The 23,521-nt window shown below is 50.6% G+C and overlaps 1 protein-coding gene across 3 annotated transcripts in view; it reads left to right on the forward strand.

Annotated features, from left to right (window-relative positions):
* Window positions 1–7,403: 7,403 nt before the first annotated feature.
* SPRYD3 (SPRY domain containing 3) overlaps window positions 7,404–23,521 on the forward strand; it is a 36,480-nt gene continuing 20,362 nt past the window's right edge. Inside the window, exons 1-6 of one of the 3 annotated variants that reach the window (XM_077329246.1) lie at window positions 7,404–7,532; window positions 10,673–10,819; window positions 13,087–13,162; window positions 15,289–15,413; window positions 16,643–16,778; window positions 17,965–18,156. In XM_077329246.1, coding sequence (XP_077185361.1) covers window positions 10,692–10,819; window positions 13,087–13,162; window positions 15,289–15,413; window positions 16,643–16,778; window positions 17,965–18,156 — 657 coding nt within the window. In that variant the 5' untranslated portion in view covers window positions 7,404–7,532; window positions 10,673–10,691. Of the gene's footprint in view, window positions 7,533–9,444; window positions 9,464–10,672; window positions 10,820–13,086; window positions 13,163–15,288; window positions 15,414–16,642; window positions 16,779–17,964; window positions 18,157–23,521 lie in introns of those variants that run through there. The other 2 variants (XM_077329245.1, XM_077329247.1) reach the window with 2 other exon arrangements.

The following is a 23,521-nucleotide window of genomic DNA, read 5'->3' on the forward strand; positions in this document are numbered from 1 at the left end:
ATGCCACACTGGCTCCCAGCCGGACCGACAAACCATATGCCAGAGAGAGTAAAAAAAAAAGAGGAAAGAATCATGAAATAAGTATGTTTGGTCTGAACTCCAGGCTACTGCACCTGAAGGCAAAACGGGGTTTGGCACACGAAACACCAACTAGCCTCAGACGATAGAGTGGGGGGTCAAAAGAGGGGACCCCGGGGGAACTGAGTTTGCTGAGATTACGGCGGGGATAAATGACAGCTCTGGGAATCAGTCTTCCATGGCTACAATCCGGCTCATTGCTCCCTCGTCGAATCATTGCCACCCTGGGAGTTGGTTGGCAGGTGTTCCAGCGGAGATCCATGGACAGCTAGGCCCCCGTTAAGGACCTCCTCAGCAAAGATCGCCCTTAATAGGCGCCGTGATTGATTCGGGCAAAGTTATCTCCTTGACGGGGGACCTGATTTCCATCTGTGCTCTGTCTCCGGCGTCCCAGAAGAGGGGCAGTTAATGAACGCTGAAGTGGATATTGATTGGAGTTTTATTTAATGATTACCAGTTACGACCCCCTGGGGACGGCGGTTCTCACTTCGGCAAGGAGAGCGGTTCTCTCCAGAAATTGGCCGCGCTCATCTAAACTTTGCAACTTGGGCAGCCCTTGCACTCTGAGGCCCTGTCTGAGGTTGCCAGCTTCCAGGTGGCGCCTGGAGATCTCGTGGGATTACGACCCATCTCCAGATTAAAGAGATCAGCCGAAAATGGCTGCTGTGCAGAATGGACGGTGTGGCGGAGATTCCTCCCCAGGCTCCACCTGCAAATGTTCAGGAATGTCCTAACCTGATGCTGACAGCTGACCTTTTCTGTGTCCTGTGTCCTACACCACCTCCCTGCTCCTGGGAACCAGCTAGGGAACACACCTGGAGCTGATTCTTGCTTTGGTGATGTTCAATGCACCTTTCAGGCCCAGTTTATGTGAATTAGCCACTTCTTGCAGCTGTCCAGTTAGGGTTGCCAACTTTGGATATTTGGGAAGGGTGGAACCTGGGGAAGGGGAGAGGTTTTTTTGGGGGGGAAGGGACCCAACTGGGGTTCAATACCGTAGAGCAGGGGTAGTCAACCTGTGGTCCTCCAGATGTCCATGGACTACAATTCCCATGAGCCCCTGCCAGCAGGGGCTCATGGGAATTGTATTCCATGGACATCTGGAGGACCACAGGTTGACTACCCCTGCCGTAGAGTCCACCTTCCCACCTAAATGATCTACAACAAACCTTTTTGGAATTCAAGTACCCAGCCAGGGAGGTCAAGGAACAGATTAACAAAGCCAGAAGGATACCAAGAGAAAACCTGTTAGAAGACAGGCCCCAAAGAGAAAACAGCAGAAGACCACTAGTGGTTACATATAGCTCTCAGCTCAAGACAGTACAACACATCACCAGTGACTTACAACCTTTACTGGATAATGACAGTTCTCTTTCCCAAGCACTGGGGGGTAAAACCTTTTCTTTCACACAGTCAGCCCCCCAATCTCAAACAACTCCTCACCCACAACAATGCAGCATCTCATGTGAACATGGACACTGGTACTAGAGCTTGCAGAGCCTCTTGTGGCGCAGGGTGGTAAGGCAGCAGTAATGCTGTCTGAAGCAGTCTGCCCATGAGGCTGGGAGTTCAATCCCAGCAGGCGGCTCAAGGTTGATGAGTGCCAGGAAGATTCCCCCAGACCACTTTTTAAAAAACATCCAAACTGATGGGAGAGTCCCAGAAAACTCAGAAAGCTTCCATGTTGTTTGATATTATTTTGGCAGGCCTTAATAAATTTTCAGAGCCTCTTGTGGTGCAGAGTGGCAAGGCAGCAGACATGCAGTCTGAAGCTCTGCCCATGAGGCTGGGAGTTTGATCCCAGCAGCCGGCTCAAGGTTAACTCAGCCTTCCATCCTTCCGATGGTAAAATGAGTACCCAGCTTGCTGGGGGGTAAATGGTAATGACTGGGGAAGGCACTGGCAAGCCACCCCGTATTGAGTCTGCCAAGAAAACGCTGGAGGGCGTCACCCCAAGGGTCAGACATGACTCGGTGCTTGCACAGGGGATACCTTTACCTTTACCTTTACTAGAGCTTGCAACAAACCCAGATGCCAACTTTTCAGCCATATACACTCCCGTACCACAATTACTGGACCTAACAACATCACCTATACCATCAAAGGCTTGCACACCTGCTCATCTTCCAACTTAGTATATGCCATCAAGTGCGAACAATGCCCCTCTGTTCTCTACATAGGGCAAACAGGTCAAACCCTGCAACAACGGATCAATCTGACATCAAAACCCACAAAATTGAAAAACCTGTAGGGGAACACTTCAACCTTCCAGGACATTCAATAAGGGACCTGAAAGTAGCTGTTTTACTGCAAAGGAACTTCAAGAACAAGCTAGAAAGGGAGATTGCAGAAATGCAAGTTATTACAACACTCAAAAATATGACCTACCCAGGACTCAACAAGGACATAGGATTTTTATCTCACTAGTCATGCTAGATAACTAGATAAGATAGTTACCAGCAATTCCCTTGCTGGAATGTTTCACAGTTGTTTACAGACAGATGGGGGCAAGCAGCATATGGTGAGGTGAGAGCTTTTGGTCAATGATACTACAAGGGATTCACAGGTCTTAATGATACACATTTTAAAGTCCAAACACAATAGTCATGAATGAAAATTTATTAGGTAAAGGAATCCCCTGTGCAAGCAACGAGTCATGTCTGACCCTTGGGGTGACGCCCTCCAGCGTTTTCATGGCAGACTCAATACGGGGTGGTTTGCCAGTGCCTTCCCCAGTCATTACCATTTACCCCCCAGCAAGCTGGGTACTCATTTTACCATCGGAAGGATGGAAGGCTGAGTTAACCTTGAGCCGGCTGCTGGGATCAAACTCCCAGCCTCATGGGCAGAGCTTCAGACTGCATGTCTGCTGCCTTGCCACTCTGCACCACAAGAGGCTCTGAAAATTTATTAAGGCCTGCCAAAATAATATCAAACAACATGGAAGCTTTCTGAGTTTTCTGGGACTCTCCCATCAGTTTGGATGTTTTTTAAAAAGTGGTCTGGGGGAATCTTCCTGGCACTCATCAACTCAGCCTCTGCTATTCTATATGAAAAAAAGCACAGAGTTCTAGGGAGGTCAGGAAAATACCCCAATTGCCATCCAACGTCTCCCTCCTGCTGCAGCAGCTGTTTAGCAGCAAAAGAAGCATGCTGGAATGAATTTCTGCCACATGGTTTGGACTAAACCTTCCTTTAGCTCCAGGGGAGAAAAAACTGGCCTAGGAAATAATTCCAAGAGAGAACTGTTTGTGTGCCCTAAATCTGTTTTGTTGTATTTCAAATTGTTTCTTTTTGTCCTTGCTTTAGACAGGATCCCAGCTGTTTGCCCTTGGATCCTTACCCACAATCCTTTGCCATTATTCTAGCTCCACCAAATCAACCCTTGAAGAGCGATCCAAAGTTTGGGGGGTTGGGGACGGCTATTGCATCTGGTTTCAGCTTCAAAATTAGTTTCCCAGTGGGGACCCAAAAGTGGCTTATCACATCTATTTTTCCCCTCACAGCATCAACCCTGTGAGGTAGGGTCAAGAGGAGAGCACGTGCATGGCCCTATAAAGGTAAATGTATCCCCTGTGCAAGCACCGGGTCATGTCTGACCCTTAGGGTGATGCCCTGCAGCGTTTTCATGGCAGACTCAATACGGGGTGGTTTGCCAGTGCCTTCCCCAGTCATTTCCGTTTACCCCCCCCCCCCAGCAGCAAGCTGGGTCCTCATTTTACTGACCTCGGAAGGAGTCAACCTTGAGCCGACTGCTGGGATTGAACTCCCAACCTCATGGGCAGACAGCTTCAGACAGCATGTCGCTGCCTTACCACTCTGCGCCACAAGAGGCTCTTGTGGCTCTATATCACCCTACAAACTTGCATGGCAGAGCAGGAATTTGAACCTGGATCCTAGCCTGACGCGCTACATCCTACACTGCAGTGCCTCTCCCATCTATTTCAACACCTTTCCCTTCCTCTCCCCACAACGGACACCCCTAGGAGGTAGGCAGGGCAAAGAGAGCTGCTCTGCAAGAACAGCCCTGAGAACTGAGACTGGCCCAAGGTCATCTAGCTGGCTGCATGCGGAGGAGGAGTGGGGAATGAAACCCAGTTCTCCACTGCTCTTGAACCACTACACCACACTGACTCTCAACTATTCCCCCTCCCCCCACATATCCCCCTGTTTAGAATCATAGAATCATAGAGTTGGAAGGGGCCATACAGGCCATCTAGTCCCACCCCGTGCTCAACGCAGGATCAGCCCTAAGCATCCTAAAGCATCCAAGAAAAGTGTGTATCCAACCTTTGCTTGAAGACTGCCAGTGAGGGGGAGCTCACCACCTCCTTAGGCAGCCTATTCCACTGCTGAACTACTCTGACGGTGAAAACTTTTTTCCTGATATCTAGCCTATATCATTGTACTTGTAGTTTAAACCCATTACTGTGTGTCCTCTCCTCTGCAACCAACGGGAACAGCATCCTGCCCTCCTCCAAGTGACAACCTTTCAAATACTTAAAGAGGGCTATCATGTCCCCTCTCAACCTCCTTTTCTCCAGGCTGAACATTCCCAAGTCCCTCAACCTATCTTCATAGGGCTTGGTCCCTTGGCCCCAGATCATTTTAAGAAAGCACAGCAGTAAACAACTACTCAATCTATGTGTGTCGGGGGTAAACCACCGAGCGGATCAAGATCTCCTGAGTGGGCCAGGAGCCAGGAAATATCTCATTTGCCTTTCCCTTGACAACCAGAGTTTCCTTTTCCCTTGGCTCCTCTTCCCTGCTGCAACTTCTAGGGAAGGGACAGAGATGTGCAAGCTGGCACTTTATAGAGTTGGGGTGCAACCCTTGGCTTCTCGATCACATCGCCACTGCAGGCTGCCCAGCGGCGCCCTGCCCTTGGCTCTGCAGGGCCTGGCAGCGAGGACTCCCTGCAGTGCTGGGAAAAGAGAAGAGGGTTTCCCAAGAGCAAGTGCTGCTTGCTGCAGGGCGCGGGAGAGAATGACCGCAACAAACAAGCCTTGCTTGCCAGAGAGGTTCTGGTACTGCTGGAACCGAGAAGGCAGGAGGAAGGAAAATTGCCTGGAAGGAGCCAAGACACGGACTCTGCCTTACGCCAGATGAGAGCACGGGGCTATGAAGGCCAGCACTGCCTGCTCAGACGGACAACAGCTCTCTGCGGTCTTCAGCAGAGGTTCAGGCTAGCTCGGTCTCCTCGGATCTTGGAAGAGGAGGAGGGTCGGCCCTGGTTAGAACTTGGATGGGAGCCCACTGGGGTCATTCAGGGCTGGCATGCAGACAGGCTACGGCAAACCAACTCTGTTGGTCTCCCTTGTTTTGAAAACCCTAAAGGGCAGCTCTAGTTTAGTGTTCTCCACCACGTCAGGCAGAGAATCTCTGTGCTTGAGTGTTGGCTTGGTGGAGTGGTTAGGAGTGCGGACTTCCAATCTGGCATGCCAGGTTCGATTCCCCACTCCCCCACATGCAACCAGCTGGGTGACCTTGGGCTCGCCACAGCACTGATAAAGCTGTTCTGACTGAGCAGTGATATCAGGGCTCTCTCAGCCTCATCTCCCTCACAGGGTGTCTGTTGTGGGGAGAGGAAGGTGAAGGCGACTGTAAGCCGCTTGGAGACTGCTTTGGGTTGAGAAAAGCGGCATATAAGTACCAACTCTTCTTCTTCAGTAATCTCAGGGCTCTCTCAGCCTCACCCACCTCACAGGCTGCCTGTTGTGGGGAGAGGAAAAGGAAGGTGATTGTAAGCCGCTTTGAGCTTCCTTCCTAGAGAAAAGTGGCATATAAGAACCAACTCTTCTTCTCCTTCTTGATAAGCAGCATCCTTCCTTAGGCTGTTGGAATTTCCTGCAGTTTAAGGAGCCTTTTGATGGAGAAAAGTTTTGAACCTTACTTAGCGGAGCAGATGGGTCCTTCCTCATATTGGTTTCTCCATTATGGCTCTCATTGATATGCCCGGTGCTTAAAGTGGGCATTCTTATCCCCACTCTGGCACAACACTGCAGTTCCCAGGGCCCTCTTAAATCACTTTGGGGTGTACCTGTGTCGTTGGGAGTAAGGATTTGGGTTGCCAACTCCTGATGGGAAGAATTCCTGGATATTTGGGGGGTGGAGTGTGGGGTTTGGTTAGGGGAGGGACCTCTGCCAAGGGGAATGCCATGCAGCCCTACTCTGAAGCAGGCCTTTCCTACAGGAGAACCGATCTCAATAGTCAAGGGCCAGTGTGGTGTAGCGCCTATAGTTTCAGACTGGGGTCTGGGAAACTCAGGTTGGAATTTCTGCTCTGCCATGGAAGACTGCTGGGTGAAGCAGTGTGCTTGACATGAAAGCCAATACCCAGAATTCATTTTGTTTTTGCTGAGCCACTCACACACTCCGAGTCCAACCTCGCAAGGTCGTTGTTGGGAAGAAAGGCAGGACATAAACAAAGTAAATAAGTATACAGAGCCAGTGTGGTATATTAGTTAAGAGCGGTAGCGTCTAATCTGGAGATGCAGGTTTGATTCCCCACTCCTCCACATGCAGCCGGCTGGGTGAGCTTGGGCCCAGTCTCAGTTCTCTCAGAGCTCTCTCAGCCCAGCCTACCTCACAAGGCGCCTGTTGTGGGGAGAGGAAGGACAGGCTATTGCAAGCCAGGACAACCCTAGAGCCAGCATGGTGTCGTGGTTTACAGCGGTGGCCTCTAATCCGGAGAGCCGGGTTTGATTCCCCACTTCTCCTTCACATGCAGCCAGCTGCGTGACCTTGGGCCAGTCACAGTTCTCTCAGAGCTTTCTCTGCCCCACTTACCTCACCAGGTGTGAAGGGGAGAGGAAGGCGATTGTAAGTAAATCCTTCGGGTAGTAAAAAGCAGGGTATACAACTCTTCTTAATTCCTGGAGGGCTCCAAGCCCCAACTGGAGGCTAGCATTCAATGGTCAAAATTATTATTATTATTATTGTTATTATTATTGCATTTATTCTCCGCCCTTTCTCCGGAGACTCAGGGCGGATTACAAATTTATTACATAAAATAAAGCACAAAAACAGCATAAATTGCAAAAAAGAGACGTGAATCCCCCAAACCGTTGCGGGCGACCAGAAGACTTTCCCTTCCGAACGCAACGCCCCCCAGGACTCCTTCGCCGGCCCTGACGTCACAAACGCCCGTTCTCCCTTTGAACCCCCACGCCCCATTCATAGATCTCCCTCCCGGCTCCATTCACCACCGCAGAGCGGGCGACCACGCCCCCTCCGGCATCGGATTGGCTCGCCTCGTCGGCGGGCCTCTACGACACGCTCCCGGGTCTTGGGCGAAAGAGCCAATGAGGAGCGGGCAGGGCGGAGCCCGCGCAGAACAGCCCGGATGTGAGCTGAGTGGCAGGCGGAGAGGCGGAGAAGGAGGAAGGCGCGGACCCGGGGCTGGAGGGTCGCGGCGGGAGGGGCCCATGGAGGGAGATCGAGGCCCTTTCGGGGTAAGCGTGGCCCCGGGGGACGGCGGCGGAGGGGGGAGGCTGCGGGCGGAGACCCAGGCCTCTGGGAGGCCGTTTCCAGGCTGGGAGGTGTGGCTCTGCCTGGTGGGGTTGGGAAAGGGGTGGGAGGGGGGTCCGAAGTCCCTGGGGGCCGGTCCGTTTGGAGGGAGGGGAATGTTTCTGCAATGGGGGAGGAGGGAGCCGGCCGTGCATGGGGTGACCTGAAAGCCCAGCGCCGGCAGCAGGAGATGCAGGGGCCGCAGTGAGGGAGATTGCTCCGCATTGCTTGCTCCTTTTTGGACCCTGGTGCCAACCAGTGTGGTGTCGTGGTTAGAAGGGGTGGATTGGGATCTGGGTTTCACATGCCTGCTCTTCCATGAAGCTTGCTGGTTGTCCTTGGGCCGATTGCTGGTTATCGCCCTGGCCTACCTCACAGGGTTGTTGTGAGCATAACATTCATTGATTTATTTAGAGCTGCATACATTTATTTATTTATTAATATTATTATTATTAATATACATTGCCGGAAGAGTGGGGTCAATGTGTGCTTGGTGGGTACTGTGTCACTGAGAGGCTGGCATTGAAGTTTGATTTTTGCTGGCAGAGGCTCACTTGTGCTGAGTCTTGGGTTGGAAAGGCTTCAGTAGAGGGTTGGGGTGTTAATCTAGGTTAATCCTTGAAGGGTATTTCCTAAGAACACCAAAAGAGCCCTTCTGGGTCAGACCAGTGGCCCATGTATTCCAGCATTCTGCTTCACACCATGTCCAACTCGGTGCTCCAGATGTCCAGCTAAGAAGGCATAGAGGCCGAGGCCTCCCCCTGACGTTGCCTCCTAGCACTGGGATTCAGAGGTGTACTGCCTTTGATTGTGGAGGTTCTCTTTAGTCACTAGTTATTTCTGGATCCCTCCTCCAAGAATCGGTCTCTGTTGGTGAATATCGTTATGTCTGCTGACAGTGAATCTCACACCGAGAAAAAGGAAGTGAAAGAATTACAGGAAGGGAAGTGTTTACTTATGTTCTGCCTTTCACTCCCAATGAGAGACTTCATTCTCCTCCTCTGTGTTGTATCTTCACAACGACCCTGTGAGGTAGGTTTGGCTAAGAGGACCGGTGCAAGATCAACCAGCAAGCTTCCATGGTTATAAAGAGGTTCAAACGTGGGCAGATCGCCTTTCATCAAATCATGGGAACTGATGAAAAAGAAGAGTTGGGTTTTATATCCCGCTTTTCACTGCCCGAAGGAGTCTCAAAGCGGCTTACAATCGCTTTCCCTTCCTCTCACCACAACAGGCAGGTGAGAGAGCCCTGACAGGACTGCTCTGTGAGAACAGCACTAACAGGACTGTGACAAGACTAAGGTCACCCTGCTGGCTGCATGTGGAGGAGCAGGGTATCAAATCCAGCTCATCATATTAGAAACTGCTGCTCTTAATATCACTGCACCACCCTGGAAGAGACCTGTGTGATCTGGTGGAGGGGTCAACTGCAGTGTGTTAAGGCCGGCCGTGTTCTGAGTTTGAATCCCTGCTCAGCCATGAGGCTGACAGCCTTGGGTGAGATGCTATAAAAGCTGTTGTGCAAATACAAAATGCAATATAATAGCCCTGTCTGCAGGGAGAGTTACAAACATATTGGTTAAAATCGTGACAGCCTGTCTGTCTGGGTCTCAAGGGAGCCCCAAAGTGGAACATGTTGCCTTGTTGTGTAGGTGCCGATCTGAGTGATAAAGCTAAAGAAGCACCCTTGAGCTTGCTTACCGGGGAGTCAGCCTCATGGCACAGTGGAATCTGTTTTTGCATGAATGTGCATTGGATCTGGCTGCAGGTGGCAAATTTGTACGGGGTTTTCAGTGGCAGCTGTCAAAGGTACCTGGAGCTTCACTATTTGAAGGAGTCTTGAATCAACTTACAAACACCTTTCCTCTCCTGCATGGTAGGTGGGGTTGAGAGAGCTCTGAGAGAACTGCTGAAGGGGAAGGGGATGGCTGGAGCCATGATGGAAACGGGGAACTGTGGTGAGAGTGAATGCCATGACTATCTCCACTGTCCCTTCCTTTCAGTCTGTATCTTGGAAACATCCCCCAAAGTAGTGATCCCCAACCTGTGGGCCGCGGACCACACATGGTCCTTCGATTAATTGGAGGTGGGCCCTGAAGGATGCCTTCTCCCCACCCCCCCCGGCCCTTTACTTCATCACCCCAGCCCTTTACAACGCACTTCATTGTTGTGGCGTGTCTGTCTCTTATTTTGAAGGGATGTTTAAACATCACCATAGCGATCAGAGAGCGTTAGGGCAGTGGTAGAGGAGTAAACTACCCCCCTCCCCCACCGGGCCTCAGTAAAAGGCGTTGAGTGGTCCCCGGTGATAAAAAGGTTGGGGACCACTGATTGCACGAACCGTCAGGTTGGACATGGCTCGATCCTCTCGTAATGAAGGCTTTGAAAATTCATTATGTAGCTGCACTGCCTGAGTGTGCAGATTGTGCTTAGACTTCTGATAATTCTGGCTTGGGAGCCATCTGGGTTTTTTTTGGCATGCCCCTTGTCACTCTTCTGTGGCACTTGGCCTGTGATTCAGGAAATTTGGCAAGGCCCTGAGGCGACTAGGGAAGGCGAAAGCTATGAGCCTGTCTGAGATGCAGCTGTGGATCTGAAATAGAGCATCTACCAGGCATGCAGATTCAATCCCTGGCACTTCCTGTTAAAGGGACCAGGCAGGAGTTGACATGAAAGACTTCCAGGAGTTGACATGAAAGACTTCCTGTTAAAGGGACTAGGTAGGAGTTGACGTGAAAGACCCCTGTCTGACGCCCTGGAGAGCTGATGCCACTGTGAGCAAATAACCTTGCTGTCCTAATGCTCTGATTCCGGATAAGGCACCTTTGTCTGTGTTCGGGGTGGAAAGGAAAGGCTCTTTTGGTTGAGGAAATTACTTATTTCTGGTTCTGAGCCTTGTACAAATAGCCAGTTGGATGCCACGGGTCACTTGCCAAATTCCTTTTTTGGAGCACTTCTGCTAATGCAACATCAGGAGACATGGATCGCAGGATCCGTGACGTCCCAATGCAGCCCTGCAACCCCTTGGGCACCGGCCCCGTGCAAAAATAGGAATGTTTTTGAAAAACACGGCCTTCTCCCATAGGTAGATCCTGACCGCCATAATGGATGATTTAAATCTGCACTACCGATTTCTCAACTGGAGGAGGAGGATCCGGGAAATCCGCGAGGTGCGCGCCGTCCGCTACCAAGAACGGTTCAAACATATCCTTGTGGATGGAGACACGTTAAGGTAACTTGCGGGCCTGACTTGGGTAGCCCAGGCTAGGCCGACCTCATCAGATCTCGGAAGCTAAGCAGGGTCGGCCTTGGTTAGTCCTTCGATGGGGGACCTTGTGGGAAGACCAGGGTCATCTCGGGGACACAGGCAATGGCTAACCGCCTCTGGACATCACTTGTTTTTTGGGGAAAGAGCAGAGTGTGGGAAAATGGAAAGTGGTGTGCATTTTGCATTAAGTGCAGTTATTTTGCATTAAGTGCAGAGGACAGGTATCCTCTGTCTCAGGTGTCCTGTGAATGCCTCTTTCTCTCTCTCCTGCTCTATTTTGGTCACTCAAGTGGCCAAGGACAGTGAAACAGGGTTGGACAAATCTCTGCATTATAAACTTGGGGGGAAAAGCACTCATTGGGATCCTAAGGCATGAGGACACTAAGGGAGGCATAGAAAGCTGAAGGCTGAGAGTCAGACCAGGTGGGGGAGAGCGTGAGAGAAAATGCTCTCTGACCATCTGGTTTTCCTCGGAGTCCTCTTGGCCCTTGTGTTGTTCACCCCAGGCAGCTGGCCGTGACGCTTGCTATTGGAAGCACAGGGAAACAGGGAGCTGCATGGGCCTCAGTGATTTGCAAGCCTGGGAGAGAAGGGACTGTGACGTCACAGAGGCAGGCCAGGAAGAGGTGGCATTGCCAGAGTCAAGGTCTGGTTGGTAGGTAGCAGGCAGAAAGTAAAGGGGCACGAAAGGCAAGGTGGGCATCCCAAGGGGTAGCGTGGTGAGTAAAACGCTGCCACAGGCCGGTACAGAAACCCTCTTCCCCCTCAAAAGCTCTCCTCGCTTTGCTTCCGCCTCACCGGGTCATCGATTCAAAAAAGCCGGACCTAATCTGTTTTCTTTGCTTGCAAATATCCAAGCAAGGCTCTCACTGGCCCACCCAGGACTGAATTGTTGCTCCTTGACATGCCCTGCACAGCTTTCTTCCTGTCCTTGCTTCACACGCTTGTTCATCAGTTCTAGCAGAAATGGAACCTCTTTCGGTCCATTCTTGTTCTCCCTCCCTTCAGTGCTTAAAAGTAAAGCAAAAGCCGTTGAGTCCTGTTCGCGGCCTACGGCAGGCGTTCAACTTGGCCGCTACTCGAGACAGAAGGCTGGGCAAGATGATCCAGTGGTCCAGCCCAGGGGTAGTCAACCTGTGGTCCTCCAGATGTTCGTGGACTACAATTCCCATGAGCCCCTGCCAGCTGGCAGGGGCTCATGGGGATTGTAGTCCACGAACATCTGGAGGACCACAGGTTGACTACCTCTGGGCTAGCTCAAAATGGCTGCCCTCGTGTTCTTTGGGCATCAGGGACTGTTTGCTGCTCTTCAGGACAAAGTCTTGTGGATCTTGGCAGCAGCAGATTATAAATTAGGGCCTGTTCAATTGACCCCAAAGTTGCCATTAGCCAATTTAGTGTCACCCAAGATTTACCTCACCAATCCAGGATTGGTTCCCCGGAAGGAAGAGAGGCAGAAATTTAGGGCTTGCTTGCTTGCGAATGGTTCTTGCCACCTCCTTGTCCCCTCTGCGGGGCCCGTTGGTGTCTGCTTGCTTTTTCTTTGGGGGCTCTTGTGTGTCTAACCCAGGAATTCCCAGTCTGGGTTTACTAGTAACAACAGGGTTACTTCAGAGCTCCGGAGGAGGGAGATTTAATTGCTTTAAATAATATTTTTAAATTTTGAAGCAAAAATCATCCTGGTAATTTGGGCAGCTCGACTTGCCCCCTCCCAGATTAGGAGGGACATCTTGCAGAAGGATTCCTTTCTCCCCAGGTGTCCCTTTGCCCTGGCATCCATTTCCGACCCTAGGAAAATATATTCTCATGTCTTGCTACGAATGCCACCCTCCTAGTGGTGCCTGGAGCTCTCCCAAAGTTACAGGTGATCTCCAGATCATAGATCATTTCCCTGAAGAGACCTGCTGCTTTGCATGGTGGGCTTTATCAGCTGAGATGAACACTTCATGTTTTGCTCAGGCAAGGTACCGCACACATACAAAATGAAACTAACTTCTTATTTAACAAGCGTTTTATTTTAAGAGTGATGATGCCATGCGTGCTGTAGACATCTGACTTCTGGGGTGTGTGGCAAGAAGACATAGCCAGCTGACATCACTTCTCGGGTTACTTGAAGCCTGAAGAATATTTCAGGGGTTACTCCATGGCCAAAAGGTTGAAAAAGGCTGCCATAACCTGCCAAATCATGTTGCTTCCGTAGCTGAGAGCCTTCTCTTGTGTCTTGTTGGCAGCTACCAAGGGAACTCTGGCGAAGTCGGCTGTTACGTTGCACCTCGTCCACTGACCAAAGACAACAATTATTTTGAGGTAATTTTGCTTGGCTTTCCCTCAGGTGTGTGTTAGAACTGGTCTGAAGGAGGAGTAGCATTTAAGTTTCGTCACCTCCCAAACATTCTTCAACATACTGTGGCGCTTTTTGCACGGCTTCAAAATCGCACAATGGTTGCTAATTGGAAACGCTATTGATTTGCCTTAACGCACGACGTCGTAGACAATCTGCAACACTCCTGAAACTGATCAGCAAAAAGCGCTTCGTTGTAGCGCTTTCAGGGGAATCCCAAAAAGTGGATTCACCCTCCGGAAAGCGCTACACTCTTGCAAACAATCTGTAACACTAGCGATAAAGACCTGTGCGTTACCATTGTTGCGGTTTCTTCAAAGTCCCTCCTCCTGAGCCTGTCCTCCAAACTTCCAGCGATGCGATCGCCATTTTTTTTTCTCCGAGCGAGCGGGGATAAACGCACCAGCGAGCCATGTAAAATAAGTATGTATGCAATAGTTCAATAAGCAAAAGCATATTAAAACACATAAAGCCTATACCTGGGAGGAGGTCGGTAACAGTTATATAGTAGATTTACAGTGAAGGTTTTAAGAGTACACATAATACACAAAGATTTTGAGAGTATGCACAGTAACCTGTGCTGCCTGCCAGTATGTATCCAAGTCAAATGCCAAAATTTGGGCAAAATGTGTGTGCCGGGTGCTGTGTTCAAAACACTATTTATTTAGATATTTGTGCCTGTCTTTAATCCTCAGTGGGCACCCCCAGCAGCTTACAACATTGTTTTCTCGTCCTCCATGGTACACTCGTAACAACTGCCCTGTGAGGTAGGTTAGGCTAAGAAAGAGCATAACTGGCCCAAGATGACCTAGCCAGCGTCTGTGGCAGAGTGGAGATTCGAACCTGGGTCTCCCAGATCCTAGTCTGTCACTAACCACTGCAGCACGCAAGCTGCTTCATAAAACAGGCCGTCCGTGGCCCAGACCTGAGATCTTTTAAACCGGGTGAAGGTGAAGAGGCCGATGTGGGTGGGCTGAGGTGGGGGAATAAATGGCAGGAAAAGAATAACCAATTCTAGGTCCAGCCTGTGCTGTGCTTGATGTGACAAGCTAAATGCTGACCATTGGTTATGTGTGGCAGCAGGTCACGGCACTGCCAAAGCGGACGGCTGTGAAAGGCCCAACGGACTAGGATTCATGGTTAGTGGGACTGCACACAGTTTAGCAGGTTACACGTTGTGCAGCTTCCGTTTATGTGTTCCACTTAATATTTCTGGTAAGGCCTTGGAGGAGGAGCATGTCTTATGGCTTAAGTGCCACTCAGCGCTTAACACCCACTCAGGGCGGCTGTCCTGCCCCTGAGTGCCTCTTCCTCCAATCAGCTTGCCTGTCCATCCAGTGGCCAGCCAATCACCTTCCATCCCCCACCCCTGACCATCCCCTCCTCCTTCCACTTCCCTCTGAGGCTTGGAGGCTGCAGATCCCTGCTGCTTGAGAGCTGCCCCTGCCGGTGAGTTCCCTAACTGCTCCCTGCAGCCTTTCCAGGTCCTGGGGGGGAGGGGGAGGCCATCCATAGAGTTCTTCCACACACACACACCCAATCTAGCACCCATTGTATTCTTGAATGCAACAGGCTTGGCCTCTAGTTTTGCTATAAAACGAGCTTTTAAATAAGCTGAATCAGGACTGCACCAGTTTGCTCTGATAGAGAATCAGCGTTAACTCAGTCATTCAGTCGTTCCTTTATTGTTTGATTTCAAGGATTTCCCCCTCCAGGAAACATTTCTGAGGCATTGCTCATTGTGGTGCCTCCTATGGTCTTGTAGTTCCTGTGTCTGCCTGCTCAGAAGAACCCTCGATGGACAGCTGTTTCAGGAATGTTCCCAGGGCCCAGACGTTTGTGACAGGGGTGGAAATTCCATTCAGGCCTTCCTGGTTTCTTAACCTCAGTGCAACATCTCTTGCTCCCCACCCCCTGCTCTCTCACTGCCATTACTTACTGTTTGGGGGTCTTCTGCCCCTGTGTAGGCATAACCACCGAAGCAGAAGTTGGGCCCCTGTTTTTCATGCTAGCTAGGACACTGGCCCTCCTCTGTGCATGAAAATGCTGTGCATTTGTGTCTCAGGATGTTCATTCTTCCTGCCTGCTGCAGGTATCAATTGTGGACAGCGGCGTTCGAGGGACCATCGCGGTGGGCTTGGTGCCCCAGTACTACAGCCTGGACCACCAACCCGGATGGCTGCCAGATTCAGTTGCCTACCATGCTGATGATGGCAAGTGAGTTGTTTTCCGACTGGTGTGTGTGTGTGTTTGAGAGGTAGTGTGCCCATGTGCCTCTGTCTTGCCATTTAGAAATCCACTGGGGTGCTGGAGTAACAGCATGTCCCAGATTTATTTATCTATTAATTAATTATTAATCAACTAATAATTATTAAAGAGCCTCTTGTGGCGCAGAGTGGTAAGGCAGCAGGCATGTAGTCTGCAGCTCTGCCCATGAGGCTGGGAGTTCAATCCCAGCAGCTGGCTCAAGGTTGACTCAGCCTTCCATCCTTCCGAGGTGGGTAAAATGAGGACCCAGCTTGCTGGGGGGTAAACGGTAATGACTGGGGAAGGCACTGGCAAACCACCCCGTATTGAGTCTGCCATGAAAACACTGGAGGGCGTCACCCCAAGGGTCAGACATGACCCGGTGCTTGCACAGGGGATACCTTTACCTTTAATAATTATTAATTATATTTATATACCACCCTCCCCAAAGGCTCAGGGTGCTTTGGAAAAACAGCAGCATTCAGATGTACTAATGTACATTTCAATTTCTTTTTTTTTACAACTCTTAGAGGTGCCATATTTCTCAAAGGAAGAAGGTCTATCAGTTTTCAAAGGCGGTCTTTTAAAAAAAATCCCCTTTTTTGTAGGGGGCAGGGCTGTGGGTATTCAGGTCTGAAGCATTCTGGGTACACTCAAAAACTTCCCGTGAAGATGCTAGGATGGTTACCTTGTTGGACCTTTGATATTAGTAGACCCAAGATATATGTCTTAAAGTATAAGGTTGCTTGCTGAAGACTAACTTTGTTAGGATCCTTGTAAAAACCAGTTTAAAGAAATACGACACTATATTGATAAGTTCACTGAGGAAGTAATAATGAACACGAGGCTGTTGTATCTAGAAACTTGTTCTGCTTATAACAGTTAATATTATTTGAATAAAGTTTTTGCCATTGCCAGCTTGAAAACTACCTTTTTCATGCCTACACATCTTTGGCTGATGGGTCATCTCTGCTTCTTGGGATAGGCAGTAGGCAGAGAGAGAGAGAGCCTCAAACTTTCTGTTACTGAGCTCGGTCTCCTGTGGAAAATTTTAGAGTGCCTTGCTCATCTTAGTGATTTTGGCCTGGTGCTTCACCTCTTGCCTGGATGATTCTGGCTGGGATAAGAATATCATTTGTCCGTGAAGGCTTTTATATTCCCCCCCTCCCCAAGACCCATTATGGTTGTGCTCCTTGCAGACTTTACAACGGCCGAGCCAAGGGTCGTCAGTTCGGGACGAAATGCAGCTCCGGGGACCGAATTGGCTGCGGGATCGAACCCGTGTCTTTCGAAGTCCAGACGGCCCAGATATTCTTCACCAAAAATGGGAAGAGGGTGAGTTCTGACTCGGTTGGTCGCGAGCCAAAGAAACTTTGGTTTTGTTTTGAGATAGTGGCTCGCTTATACAGTTGTCTAGAGAATGCATGCCTTAATCGCAGCATGATGCGCATGCTTGGAGCAAGTAGCCTGTGTGTGCTTGTGGGCCCCCCCTCCCACCGAGGTGATCAGCAAAATTTGGAATGCAGTGCTGCTAGAGGGGTACTTGTGGGCCCTTGACCTGCGTGTTCACTCCATGCTTGATGGCTTGATGGCAGTGTGGAGGAATACTTGTTCCTTTCTTTCCATCAGCTTTATTCATTGTCTGGCTTTCATACCCAAGCATAGTAGTGGGGGACACTCTGCATCAGGCTTTCTGAACCGGGGTTTCGTGAAACCCTGGGTTTCTTGGTGGCCTTGGAAGGGTTTCACAAATGGGTGGGAGTTTAAAAAAATAATATATTTTTAAAAATTTGTTAGACTTATCAGGTGATACAGAATCATAGAGTAGGGAGGTACCTCCAGGTCATCTAGTCCAGCCCCCTGCAGAATACAGGAAATTCACAACTACTTGCCCACCACAGTGACCCCAATTCCACACCAATGATGATGCACTCCCCCCCCCCAAATATTGAGATCTTTTAATTGGGGTTTTTATGGGGATTTTATTGTGTTTTAACTATTTATGTTGTAAACCGCCCTGAGACCTATTGGGAGAAGAGCGGTCTAAAAATAAAATAATAATAATAATAATAATAATAATAATAATAATAATAATAATAATAATAATAATAATAATAATAATAATAATAATAATAATAATAAATACCCAGAATCCCTGGCCAATCTGGCCTGGAAGAAATTCACTTTCAGCATTTCCCAGGGCATGCAAGAAAGAACCACAAGAGCAAAACATTGACACAATCTCATCTGCCTAAGTTCACAGAATCAGCAGTTCGATATGACCATATTTGGTCATCTTGACAACCCCCCCCCCCAAAATCAACACTGATGGTCCCGGAGGGTGTGGGGAGTGGAGGAGCATCTACACAGCTCTGCTTCCCAACCATATCCTGCATGATCATGCTACTTCTGGGGTTTCTGGAAGCCTGACAAATGTTTCAGGGGTTTCTCAGTGGTGAAAAAGTCAAGAACGGCTGCTCTTTGTACATAAACATACGGCCACTGTGGCTTTCCCCTGCAGGTGGGGTCCACCATAATGCCGCTCTCCCCGGAGGGGCTGTTCCCAGCTGTGGGGATGCACTCCCTGGGGGAAGAGGTCCGGCTACACCTCCACGCCGAGCTGGGCAACGAGGAGGAGGACGACAGCATCATGATGGTGGACAGCTACGAGGACGAATGGGGCCGGCTGCATGACGTGAAAGTCTGCGGCACAGTGAGTGAGCATCGCGCGGAGGGGTGGAGAGGAGCAAGGCTTTGGGGGAAGGAGGGGTGGAGAGGAGCAAGGCTTTGGGAGAAGGAGGGGTAGAGAGGAGCAAGGCTTTGGGAGAAGGAGGGGTGGAGAGGAGCAAGGCTTTTGGGGGAAGGAGGGGTGGAGAGGAGCGAGGCTTTGGGGGAAGGAGGGGTGGAGAGGAGCAAGGCTTTGGGGGAAGGAGGGGTGGAGAGGAGCGAGGCTTTGGGGGAAGGAGGGGTGGAGAGGAGCAAGGCTTTGGGAGAAGGAGGGATGGAGAGGAGCAAGGCTTTGGGGGAAGGAGGGGTGGAGAGGAGCAAGGCTTTGGGGGAAGGAGGGGTGGAGAAGAGCGAGGCTTTGGGAGAAGGAGGGATGGAGAGGAGCAAGGCTTTGGGGGAAGGAGGGATGGAGAGGAGCAAGGCTTTGGGGGAAGGAGGGGTGGAGAGGAGCGAGGCTTTGGGGGAAGGCCTTTAAGGAAGACCCACCCAGAATTCTGGAGTGGTGCTCTCGGTGTGACCTTCAGGCACTTGGGTGGTTTGGAAGCAGGTTTCGGTAAAGATTGACCCGTCGTGAATTTGTAGTCTCCGTGATTATGGAGGACCTGATAACTCCTCCCCTGTTATAGGTTGACCATTTGCTAGCATGCAGTCGAATGTGGTTTCCCCTAATGCATTGCAACCATCCGGTTTCAGCTGACCTCTGTGACTGGAATACCAGCTTGTTTACTGTTAAGCAAGTTGATCGTATCTGCATGATTCTGCAGGGTTTTTAGTTTTGTTCCTGTGCATAATTTGGGTTTTGCTGATCTGGGAGGAGGAGGAGGAGAAGAAGAAGAAAGGTTTTTATTTTTTACACCCCACTTTTCACCGCCCGAAAGCGGCTTACAATCGCCTCCCTCTCCCTATAACAGGGACCACGTGAGGCAGGTGAGTCTGAGAGAGCTCTGACAGGACTGCTCAGTCAGAGCAGCCCTATCAGGGCTGTGACAAGCCCAAGGTCACCCAGCTGGCTGCATGTGGAGGAGCAGGGAATCAAACCCAGCTCACCGGATCAGAACCTGCCACTCTTAACCAAGAGACTCACCAAGCTGGGTCTCACCAAGGGCACATAACTACGCAGAGCTGTGAAGAGATGAGAATAGTGGTTAAGACACCTGTCTGTTTTTGGAGATCTCAGCAGGAGTCGTTCGCTTCCTTTCAAGCTGACATTCTTAGCTGGACTCAGCACCCAGCAGGGTGCTTCTATTTTTGCCATTGGCTTTTGTGGCAGATCTTTGTAGCTCTGGGTTTCAGTGTCCAGGAGCTGGGGGTGAAGAGTTGAAGAAGGCACAGACTAGTTTTGCTCTCATGTCATCAGGGTCTCCCTCTGCCCCCCCTAGGCACATCCTCCTGAGGGCTAGACCCTTAAGGGTCCTTTGCCCTTCCCCCTCCCTAAACAGGACAAAAAGTGAAAGCCGCAGGCGGTTAAGAAAGGAATTCTGTTCTGGCATGCGGCTTCCGTGGTTCGTAGCGGTGCCGAAAGCCAGCGGTCTATCCCCGAGGTGGTGTTCTTGCTCACTTTTCGGAGTTGGCTGGTGTCCTTCCTGGCCATCTGGGCCAGATGTTCGTCCCATGACAGATTCTCGGAGTCGTCCTGCCAGCGTTACTTTGTACACGCACGAGGGGAAAGCACGGGGTGGAAAAGAAGCATTGAAGTTTGGGGGAGGTTTTCGATTTGTCCTCCCTGTCCTGTGCTCAGCAGCCCAACTTGGATCTGCAAATTATGTCGTCTTTCCCATTTTCCTATTAAGGGCATTACAATTCCTTTGGATTTTTTAGTTTAGCAATGCCAGGTTCTTAACTCGGAGAGCAAGGTGTTGAAATAGTGAAGCCCCCTTTTCTGTTTTTATGTATCGAGGGGTTTCTAAGGGATAAAGGAAAGGAAACGATCGGGGAGAAAGAAATATGATATTCTCGACCACAGGAGTGTGAAAAGTGCACCTGGGGTTCTTGAAATGAGCCTGCTGTTCGCCTTGACCATTTTAATCTTGTGTGGAAGACCTTGCTGAGCCAAGGGGAATGTGTAACTGCGTGCACAGGCCCCTAAAAGAAAAAGGATTGGAAGCATTGGTGCAAGCAGATAGGAAGGGAAAATTACATCATGGGAGGGAATTTTTGTCGTTGAAGGAAATTTCTCGGCATAATATCAGCATTGGCCCCTCCCCAGGGGTATGGACTGGGGCCGGCTCAAAGCATAAAATGGCCATTAATAAAAACATCACAGACATCGGTGTATGTGGGATGGCAAAAACCAGAAGCAAAGGGGAGTGTAGAGGAGCAAATTCCAGTGGTACAGGGAGGCCAAAAGTCTCCTGGCCCCTAAAAATGCAGGTGGGCGGTGCACGCACCCTCCTATATGAATTTGAATCTGTTTGGCTTATGCATCACAGTGACTATGTGCATAATTCCTTGATTGCAATGCAAGTATACCTAGACTTTGGTCTATGGCAGGGGTAGTCAAACTGCGGCCCTCCAGATGTCCATGGACTACAATTCCCAGGAGCCCTTGCCAGCATTCGCTGGCGAATGCTGGCAAGGGCTCCTGGGAATTGTAGTCCATGGACATCTGGAGGGCCGCAGTTTGACTACCCCTGGTCTATGGTTTGACTGCTGTTTTTTTCTCTCAGACCCTCTCAGACTGTCACCCTGTTTCAGATTTGGTAGCATCGATAGGCCAGGCTCAGCTTGGAGAGGTAGCTCTGTGGCCATGTTGCTTGACCTGACTGGAAGTGAGAAGGAACATGGTGTGGCATTTGGACCTGGCCTGTGGAGACTTGAGTTCAGATCCTCTCCTAGCCATGAAACTCACTGAGTGGCCTTCGGACGGCCACTCTGAAACGTTCTCCGCACCACCCCCTCTCCCCTCACAGGGGTTTTATAAGGATATTTTCAGTTTCGAGTGAAGACGAGAGAAAACGTTTTAAATTTGCCCTTATTGGGGCAGCTTGACCTACCTCCCCTCTTGAAAGTGGCCAGTGTTAGGCCTAGGGGGGGCTGGAAGGGGAGGGGCCCTGGTCATTTATGCTGGCCGAGACTCCTCTTGCTTCCAGGGGGCGTGGCAGGGAGGCGTGGCTATCTGACATCACTTCCTGGTGCCTGAAAGCCTGGCAGATATTTCAGCAGTACTTCCATGGTCAAAAAGGCTGACGGAGTCTGCCCTAAGCGCTTTCTCATGCTCTGCTCTGGGGAGCTACCGGGATGAGTGTTGCCAAGTACTTCTAGATATTTTGGCTGTGACGGTATGCTGTGAAGGAGACCCTTTCTGGGCTGTTGGACAGGAGCCTGGCTCTCCAGAAGTCTTCAAGGCACGAAGCAGTTTCATGCTGGGATACAAATGCACTTCAGGCCTGTCCATCCCACATTTTGTTCGAAACTTGCCCCGGCTTTCTCATCTGGTGTTTTGCAGTCAAGAGCAGCCGCCGTTATGCTTGTTTTTGAGGGAGCGCCAAGGAGACATTCCAGAGCTTGTTCTCCAGAGCCTGATGTTCCACCAGACTGAAATGGCGGCTGGAGGTCAGCCCTTCGGCCAAGGCGTGCTTCGGTTGAAGCAAAACCTCTGGCCTGGCTGCTCCCGCCAAGTCTGCCCTGGGTGTTCGTGGACCATCCGGCCATGTTGGTAGAAAACTGTCTTCTGAACGGTGCAAAGAATGCATCCCACTTGTTAGGGTCCCAGGGATGTGAATGGGATCTGCCTTATAATCTTGGTGTTTTAGGTTTCCACTCTTCCCATACATCTGCCCCCGTCTCTTTCTGGAATTGGCTTTGCCGTTACCGCATTGATTTCCCAAGTGGTTGAGCAAGAGGGATTGAGAATTAAGGGCAACGTCAAGACTTGCAGAGTAGGCTGGCACCGTGAAGGTCAGCCGTGGCAGCCATTTTGTGGGTGTCCCCACCACCGTCTGGGCTAACATAGACCTTACAGGCCTGGCTCTGCCCTCTCCCCCGTGTCACCTGCCTCGAACCGCTGGTGTTGCCATGGAGATATCAGGCGGATCTCATTCCCAAAATCCGTCTGTCGGATAGAATCAGTGTCACCCATCAGTCACCAACTTGGCGCTGGTTTCGGCCTACTTGTTTTCGTGTGTGTTCTGGGGCCTTGGCCCTTCCTTGCTTCCCCAGACCACAGAATGGCCTTTGCTGGGATCAGACTCGGTGCGTAGGAAATCAGGAATCTTTCCCAGCCCTCCCTTTGGCCTCCGTTCTGTCCCGGCGTGGAGCGTGCCGACCACTTGCAAGCCCCTTGAGCGGCTGTTGGCGGACGGAGCTCACGGCCTGTATCTGCTTATCTAGGAGGTCCACCTGTTTGCCTTGGACTGCCTTTAGCTGGGTCAGGGCTTTCTTCCTTCCCCCCCCCCCCCGCTGGAAACGTCCTCCTTGGAAGCCGTGGGCCTCGAAGTCAGTCCCGTCAGGAAGGGCTTCGGAATGGAATTTCTGTTTCATAATCTTGAGCCTGCTTGTGATTTTAACGTGCTTTGGCGCAAGTGCAGCCTCGGGCTACAGGGAGGGCTGGCAGGGGGAATAATTTTCCACCGTCCCACAAGCAGCCAGGTTAGTTGAAAATGGAGCGCAGGGGGTAGTCAGCCTGCGGTCCTCCAGATGTCCATGGACTACAATTCCCATGAGCCCCTGCCAGTATGCTGGCAGGGGCTCATGGGAATTGTAGTCCATGGATATCTGGAGGACCGCAGGTTGACTACCCCTGATGTAGGGGTTAGCACAGGCTCGCTCAGCCAGGGTTTTGGGAACCCCTGGGGTTTATTGACAGCCCGGGAGGGGTTTCCCAAATGGGTGTGAGCTAGTTAATTTTTCATATATCAAAAAATAAAAATTTTATTGGGTGATATGACCCTATATGGTCACATCGACCTCCCCTCTCAAAATGGCCAGTGATGGGCCTGGAGGGGATGGGGGGGCGTGTCCAAAGCTATGTTTCCAGCCCTAATCTGCAGGATCCCGTCACTTCTGGGATTTCTGGAAGCCTGAAGAATGTTTCGGGGGTTTCTCAACAGTAAAAAAGTGGACAGAGGCTGGGTTAAGCATGTCGGATGCAGATCTGAGAAACCCGGGTTCAAATCTTGCTGGGTGGCTTTGGGCCAGTCAAACAGTCTCAACCTAGCCTGCCTCACAGGGTTGGGGGGAGGATGCAGTGGAGGAGGGGAGAAAGATTTAAGCTCCCCAACGGGGAGAAAATAAAAATTCCCCACTTCAGGGGGGGGAAAGGCAGGGTATAAAAGAAATAAAGAGTTCCATCTTGCCCCGCTTATCAGCTAGCCACTCTAGGAAATGCGGTGATCTATGCAAGTCTATGGTCT

Source organism: Paroedura picta, chromosome 3, assembly GCF_049243985.1.
Source record: "Paroedura picta isolate Pp20150507F chromosome 3, Ppicta_v3.0, whole genome shotgun sequence".
Lineage (NCBI taxonomy): Eukaryota > Metazoa > Chordata > Lepidosauria > Squamata > Gekkonidae > Paroedura > Paroedura picta.